This window comes from Pagrus major, chromosome 13 (genome assembly GCF_040436345.1).
Source record: "Pagrus major chromosome 13, Pma_NU_1.0".
Classification (NCBI taxonomy): domain Eukaryota; kingdom Metazoa; phylum Chordata; class Actinopteri; order Spariformes; family Sparidae; genus Pagrus; species Pagrus major.
The window spans coordinates 775580-783641 of record NC_133227.1 but is presented as its reverse complement, the minus strand read 5'-3'; the positions used below and the strand labels follow the sequence as shown (position 1 = coordinate 783641).

At 39.6% G+C, this 8062-nt stretch overlaps 1 protein-coding gene across 1 annotated transcript; it reads left to right on the top strand.

Moving 5' to 3' along the window:
• Positions 1 to 495: 495 nt before the first annotated feature.
• Positions 496 to 7735, top strand: LOC141007361 (von Willebrand factor A domain-containing protein 7-like). The gene is given in 16 exon segments (XM_073479718.1): positions 496 to 694; positions 833 to 1105; positions 1744 to 1837; positions 1960 to 2085; positions 2265 to 2422; positions 2424 to 2452; positions 2558 to 2724; positions 3017 to 3129; positions 3241 to 3357; positions 3657 to 3875; positions 3962 to 4094; positions 4382 to 4531; positions 4990 to 5082; positions 5165 to 5439; positions 5733 to 6026; positions 6112 to 7735. Coding segments are annotated over 16 exon segments (2886 nt in total). The 5' UTR covers positions 496 to 514; the 3' UTR covers positions 6577 to 7735.
• Positions 7736 to 8062: the final 327 nt, after the last annotated feature.

Below are 8062 nucleotides of genomic sequence, written 5' to 3'. Positions count from 1 at the left end.
ACATTATAAATAGGGTTGTCACAAACCGTAAACAGCATACAAGACAAAATCAGGACCTGTGATATGGTATTGTCATATCTAATAACTATTTATTGTGTTAAAAAAATACAATTTGATGTAAGTCAGATTTCAGTATTTTTTTATTTTTAATTAGAAGAATTTCTGCACCACGTTTCTCTTTCTGCTGAGATTTTTTTCAAGAATATCTTTAACATACTTATTTTATAATGAACAATTTAGTCACCGTTTTGTGTTTTTGATTCTTGAGGATGTAAAAACGTTTACCATGTTGATAAATATTTTGAATGTTTATACACAACTTTGAATTCAATGTCAGTTGAGCTGACAAAGATTTGTGTTAATGTGAAATATTCAGTTGTTGAGATAATGACCTGGGTTAGGACTGATCTCAGTGATTTATACTAAAGCTGTGTTTTTTCATCTTTCAGCACTGAAACAGACCCGGGGTTGTGCAGCGATGTCTCCTGGCTTGGTGGCACTGTGTCTCCTGCTCATGCAGAGTGGAGTTTGTGGGTTTGAAATTGAGCTCGATCGTGAGTTTGTTATTGATTTTCTTTTCAGAAAAGCAACCAATCAAAAGCATGAAGACATCACTCAGAGAGCGATCTTAAATACAACCTTGCAGGCGTGTCGTGCTCTGGCCCTGGCTGGTGGCAAAGACTTCAGTTTTCCTGTAAGTGTTCAATCCGAATAAATTATACATTATATTTATACAGTTTGATTTGACACTACAGTGTGTGTGTGTGTGTGTGTGTGTGTGTGTGTGTGTGTGTGTGTGTGTGTGTGTGTGTGTGTGTGTGTGTGTGTGCAGCCTCAGCCTTTTACAGCCGAGTCTGTTGCTGCTGCCTGTCGAGCATCAAAATCATCCAAGAGATTCCGCCAAACCATCAAATTAATCCAACGAATGAATCGGCTCGTAGACTCTTCTCATGCCTCCGACCCCGAATACCATTTTGACAATGAAAGGTTTGCAGAGGGAAGGAGAGTCATCACAGAAGGACTGGCAATAGTGAAGGCGAGCAACAAGGAAATGAACTTTGAGGCAGCAAGAGAAAAACTTGGAGAAATCTCACACCCTTTACAGGTACTGTCTATTATTTGTTTGGTTCCTGTGTTTATTAAAATGTTCTCACAAAAATGTTGCACTTCAAAACTAAAACTCTTAATTTAAGTTCAGCAAGCAGCATAACAGTGTATTTCCATGAGCCAGTGTGCTATTTTTTAAATTTTATTGTACTCTGTAATTTTTTTTATAGTTCTCATGAAATACATTAGTTAACTGGGTTATCCACAATATTGACATTACTTCTTACTAGGTTTTATCAAGTTACAGGTAACAAAGTAAATAAAACAAATGCTAACTTCAAACAATCAAGTAACCACAAAAGAAACAATGATGTGACACAAGTATGAGGCTGTGATGCACTGAAGTGTAGCTAGTTTGCAGGAGAAGACGGAAAGGAATAGGATGAGGGCTGGGTTCAGGGATGGATTTTGCAGTTGGAGCTTTTTGGAATACACATATTTTTCACTTGAAATGACATGGAGAGGCAATCGGTCATGTTTAAAGGTTCTCTTGTAAAGCACTCCCTAACTTTGTTAAGAAAAGAGCTTTATAAATCAAATGTATTATCAGTTTATGTACTTTTCAACATTCTATTAAAAAGGAACAATAAAATGGCTTATGAAAATATTTAACTTGTTCTTCTTTTCAAATAACAGGATTTCTACAGTCATAGCAACTGGGTGGAAATGGAAAACACTCTCCCAAACACCAATCTGATCAGATCAGGCACCAGCATTGGTAACATAGCAGGTAAAGAGCTCATGCAAGTGTTTGGCTGTGTTACCAAAAGAGAGAGAAATGTGATAAGAGATCATTTTCAAAACAAAACAGTTAAAAGACTCAAAATGTCTGGTGGATTTTCTCTCCCACAGCTTTAAGCAGAGCAACCTGTCGCAACTGTGATGGAGATGACTGCACAAACAACATTTTGGAGGATATCCTACTGGAGAAGATACTTACCTCCGGATATTTTAGTCTTTCAAAGAGCAAACCAGACGGTAAATGTCCTGACAGTGCCTACCTAAAGAACTGTACTTAATTTACAGTACAAAGACTATTTAGAAAATGTCAATCTTTAGGCTTGTAAATAAACCGTTCACAAATCACTGCTCTAAAGCTAAAACACTGTTGCTAGTTTCTAAAAACACACACTGATAGGTTGTCCCTCCTCACACAGGAAAATGCAGCCATGGAGGACGTTTTGATGAATCAAAAGAAATCGAGCCTAAAGGTGGGATCAACAAAGACAAGATGAAGTCCGAGCATGGACATCTCCATATGGCAGCAGCAAACATGGCGGTAGCTGCAACCAGTGAGCTGCTGGAGGACATTCGAGGGGGCTGCTGGTGACAAAACATTCTTACAGTAAGAAACCCATTGTGCATGTTTCGGTTATGTACCATAAGGAGGCAAAGCAAAGGGTTTGTATGTATTTTATGTCTCTTTTAATTGTCTCTGTTCTTCCCTCAGGATGATGGGAATTTCCGGTAAAGCTCTTTGTTTTGTGATCGACACAACGGGTAGCATGAGTAATGACATTGCAACAGTGAGGACCGTCACTTCCTCTATAATCAACAGCAAAGTGGGAACAGAAGATGAGCCCTCAGTTTATATTCTTGTACCTTTCAGTGATCCAGGTAGTATGACGAGTCCCTTAATAGACTTTTAATCCTTATTTTCCTCTTAAATTAAATAAATGGATGTTTGTGCTATGAAGTTTATGAACTTGCTCTTTATCTGCTTGCCTTCTGAACTGTAATTAACTGAAATAAACCTGCAGATTTTTGTAAGCTGACATGTGCTATATACCTGTTGGAAAATTATGATTGCTCAAATAATATGCAGAAAAATATCTGTGTCTGTAAATCACTCAAAAAACACGAGCACAATATGAAAAATAAAGCAGTTTTCTCCACACCTGAACCTCAGGTTTTGGGCCGCTGATGAGAACTACAGACCCAAACATCTTCAAGAACGCTATAAATTCACTGTCAGCAGCTGGTGGAGGAGATGCTCCTGAAATGAGTCTATCGGGGCTGCAGGTGCTGTGATGTCTTTGACACTACTTCAAAATCAGTCTCTATAAAATTTAATGATATGAAAAGAGTTACGTCAAACTACTGTATCCTTTCGGTCCTCTCTTCCTCTTACAGCTGGCTTTAACTGGTGCTCCTCCTAATTCTGAGATCTTCCTCTTCACGGATGCAGCTGCTAAAGACAGTCACCTGAAAAGCACAGTGACTGCGCTCATAGAGCGCACCAAGACAGTGGTGAGTATTCCTAGTATATCACTGTTAAAAAAACTGACATGATATGTTTTACACCTCAGCCAATCAGCGTGTTGCCACTTTGCCTACTGACCGTCCAATCAGAGGAAGTCAAACTCTCAAGACGGGGCAAAATCTTCTGCTAAATAAGGCAGCTATACTGTATAGTAGCTTGTAAAAAAGCAACATGGGGGCATTGAGTTTGATTAATTCATCAATGAAGATTTTTCTCTTCTAATTAAAATTTCTTCTCAAAAACTACATAGTGCACTTTTTTTTCCATTCATTTGATTTCTTTTCAGGTGAACTGCATGTTTACAGGCAGACTGGGATTTCGTCGTAGAAGACAGATAAGTAACGATCAACAACAACAACAACAACAACAGAGTCGGTTAGCGACATCAGATGCCCAGCTTTACAGAGACCTGGCTCAGACTTCAGGAGGTCAGTCTATTGAAGTCACAAAGAGGGAGCTCCCTGAGGCCGTCAGCATCGTTACAGAGTCATCCAGCTCCTCTCTGGTATGAAGGAATGCTCTCACTCATTAATGACTTTTCTGATTGTTTAAAATTTTCAGTTGTGTCACCAGTTTCATTTAACCCCCTAGGTGACCCTCCTGCAGGCAGCTAGGAGTCCAGGAAAGGCTGAAACTTTCACCTTCACAGTTGACGAGTCAGTAAAAAACCTCACAGTTTACATCACTGGGAGCTCTGTCACCTTTACTCTCATCAGTCCCTCAGGTGATTCTGCTTTAGAGATTACATCTTTTAAAAGTGGTAATTGTATTATTGTCAATAAGTATTATAAAAGGTATTTTAAAGCCACTTTATGTAAGCTTTGAAATTTCCTGACTTTGACCCCATCTAGTGGTAGTATTCAGTGTCACACAGAGGTACAGTTACAACAATGCACGCTACTACTTTACAACTGATCTCAGAAAAATTTCCATTGTTAAAAAAGAACGGAAGTTAGTTTACTCAGTCTTTTAACCAGTGTGCTTCATTTTTTGCCCTGGCTTTGCTTTCAGGTGTCTCTCAGCAAAGCACCGACACGACAGGAGCATTGATCACTGCATCCCAGACAGTGGGAAATTTCAAGAATCTGAAGCTAAAAACAGAAGTGGGACTGTGGGAAATGAAAATGGTGTCAACAAATCCCTACACTCTGAAGGTCGTAGGTGAGAACTTCATGATGACATGGACATGGGCACATTCATCCAGATCACAAAAGAGGTGTTATGTAGCCAATAACTATGCACATACAGTAAGGCTTGGTGTTTTGGTGTTTTTTCCTGAGATTTTGAGATATCAAACACTTTGCCTTATGTAGCCTTATGCCATCAACAAAATATAGTGGAGGTAAATGGATTAAATTCATTCATTCAACAATAACATGTATTTCCAACCACAACGTTGCAGGTACTTTGAATAATCCACAGATTTTGTGTTTAACATTTTTTACGAGAACTACTTTATGCAGAAGGAATAGTATAATGTTAGCCAGAAAGTGGTTGAATGCTAATATTAGCTAACGGGTTATCAAATATGTTGTTTTACCTTGAAATATGGCCTGATATGTTCAGCATGTCCCCTCGTTGGTTGATTGTCCTTTCTTGTGACTTTTGGTTATTTGCAGGTGAGAGTTCCATTGACTTCCTGTTTGACTTTTTGGAAGCATCACGTGGCCCATTTGGAGGTTTGGAAGTCATAGACAATCGTCCCAGAGCTGGTAAAGGAAACAGACTTCATGAAAGACATATGACATTTTATTAACTTCAGTATATTTCAGCGCATTCTCTCTTTTTCTGAAGGTTTTAATGGTAGTCTGTTATTGACGGTCACCGGGAGTACCTCCGCCACGGTGACAGAAGTGATTCTGGTTGAATCATCGGGGTCAGGAAATGTCAATGGCAGTGTGAGAGCTGTGGGTGGAGGAGACTTCTTGGTACAGTTTAACAGGGTACCATCAGAGGAGTTTGTGGTGCTCGTGAAGGGGCAGAACAGCGACGGTTCCTCCAGATCCTCTGGGACCTTCCAGAGGCAGTCATCCAGCAGCATCCAAGCATCGACTGTGACTGTTACTGTTGTAAGTAAAACTACTTCATCTAAAAAACAGATATGACTTGGTTGCACTCATTTATTATTATTTACAATAAAAGGTGCACAGCTGAGAGATGGCAGCCTTTTGAGCAAGTTTAGCTACAGTGTCAAAAAAAAATTCTAGGATTATGTTTATTACGACTGATAAGGCAAGAAAAATATGCTCTTTTGCAACAGTGAGGTAACAAACTTCTGTCCAGTGTTACTGCATGAGACTTAAGATCTCATGTCATCTATATTTTAAATGACTGATTCTCCCACTTTTTATTCCATTTTGAGGCTGATACAAATCGCATCTTAGCACCAGGAGAAACATTTTCAGTTCCCTTCTCTGTGGAGACCAGCAGTGCAGGAGGAACCTTCACTATCCGAGCTACCAATGACCGAGGATTTACTTCGACGTTCCCGTCCAGTTTAGTCCTGGACACTGAAGGTAGTGCTAATGGTACAGTGAACCTCACAGCACCTGTTACCACTACGTCTGGTACCGACGTCACCCTGACCATTGAGGCTGAATCTCCAGGAGGAGCAGACACCAACTATCTTGTGATGCGTCTCACTGTCCTTAAAACGGTAACTCTCCAGTTGAAATGTGATGGCAGTGAATAATCATTCTAGCTTTTTTCTTTTCTGACTTTTTCTTCTCCTCATACTGTAGGTGACTGATTTCACTGAGCCGCTGTGTGAGCTGCTCAGCCTGCAGTCCAACTGCACTGAAGACTGCAGCTTGTCCACATGGAAGCTCTCAGTTCAAGTGACTGATGGGGCTAACGGGACAGGTATTGACCGTATTAGCCTCAGACAGGGGAATGGCACCATGAACACCAGCCTGGCCGCTGGCAACGAGAACGTAACGCTGGTGTCCTACACTGCATCTTGCTGTTCCCCTGATGTGGAACTGCTGCTTGTTGATGGGGTGGGTAATGTTGGCTCTTGTTCCTACAGTGTCCGGCAAACTCCCACCAACAGCTCACAAACTCCCACCAACAGCTCCCAAGCCCCCCCACAGACTCCAACAGCACCTGTTGGGTCTTTGTCTACCAAAGCTGTTCAGTCTTTTCTTCTTTGCCTTGGAATCACAATTCTTGGGCTCAATTTACCATTTGAAATGGGAATCAACTGAATGTTGACATATTAATGTTGGGAAGACTTACATTTAGAAGCTCTCTTGACTTTGGAAAATCAAATACATACTCAGTTGCCAGTTTATTAGGTATATGTAGCTTTAAATGATGCAGTCTAAAACAACAGCACTGCAATAAACCCTATGAATTAGTTTGCTGGAGCTGAAAGTGCACTATGTCAAAGCCTTAAATTGTAACTCCACCAATTTCCCACATTAAAATGTGTTTGTTGAGGTCTAACGTTAGCTAATCAGTTATCAAACCTGTGGTTTTACTTTTAAAAATGTTCTGATGTCCCTCCGGATTAAAATATCTGTTGTCTTTACAGTTACTAATAAATAAGGAAAGAGTGAAATGACAACTTGTCAGGTTGCCTACATTTATATGACCTGCAGCCAAGAACACAGCAGTACGACATTTGAGCTTCCCACCCTGAGTGGGATGTCAGAGGAAAAGAGGTGTTTGGTATTTGGTCTACCTTTTTTGACATAAATGGATTTATGGGCAAGCCTCATAACCTGCCAACTGAGTGAATGTACAACCAGGTGATTAATACTACTGTAGAACCAATGCTAAAATCTTTAAGCTATGAAATGTGAACTGCATGTACTCTTTGTATCGCAGGGTGATTGACACCATTGTAAAACTTACTTTAAAAGCTTAATGGGGCTGTGATTATGTAACGATTAAGACATTAGTCACATGGACATGTTGGTTTTATTATAATACATAAATCAAGATAAGATCAAGATTCTCTGATATTAAGGTGTGGACTGCTATAGTTGATTGAATTGTTAAATATTTTTGATAATTTAGAGGGGCAATGTGTGACAATATTTAGCAATTTACATATATTAATAACTTTTTTTATTGACCATATGTGAGAGGATTGTATCATGATGTGATCCATTGACCATCTCTCCCAGTTTCCTACACAAGCCTGAGCATGATTTGTTTAAGTTGTTTAATGCTGCGACTTCATAGATGTTTGTCGAGTGCCTCGTCTCAGTGCCTCTCTGTGCTCTGCTAACAGAGAGCGACAGTACCTAACGTTAGTTTAGAAATGGAGTCTGCTGAGATAAAAGACCAGTTCCCCAAAGCTCCTTTTAAAATTAGAGATACATGTGATTTAAGGCTTGCTTCTTGCACAGAAAAATGTAAAGGATGAGACAATAAAGCTGAAAAAAAAAGTTATGTCCACTCACTCACTGTATTTCTTTTGGGAGAAAGGTGACCTTGCAGTGCCACATTACATCATCAGAGGGTAAAAACTACGTCATATATCTGCATAATTGGTAACAAGTCTTGTAACAACAAGTAAGTATTGCACTGAATCAGCATCAGTCTTAGAAATGCAGCAACAGGTAATTATTCACACTAAATAAATCAAACATCGTCAGTGGTTGTTATCACCAAATTGTGACGTAGAGATGAAAGAAGGGTACATGTAGAAAAGGAAACAATCACTAGTCCAACATAAACTGT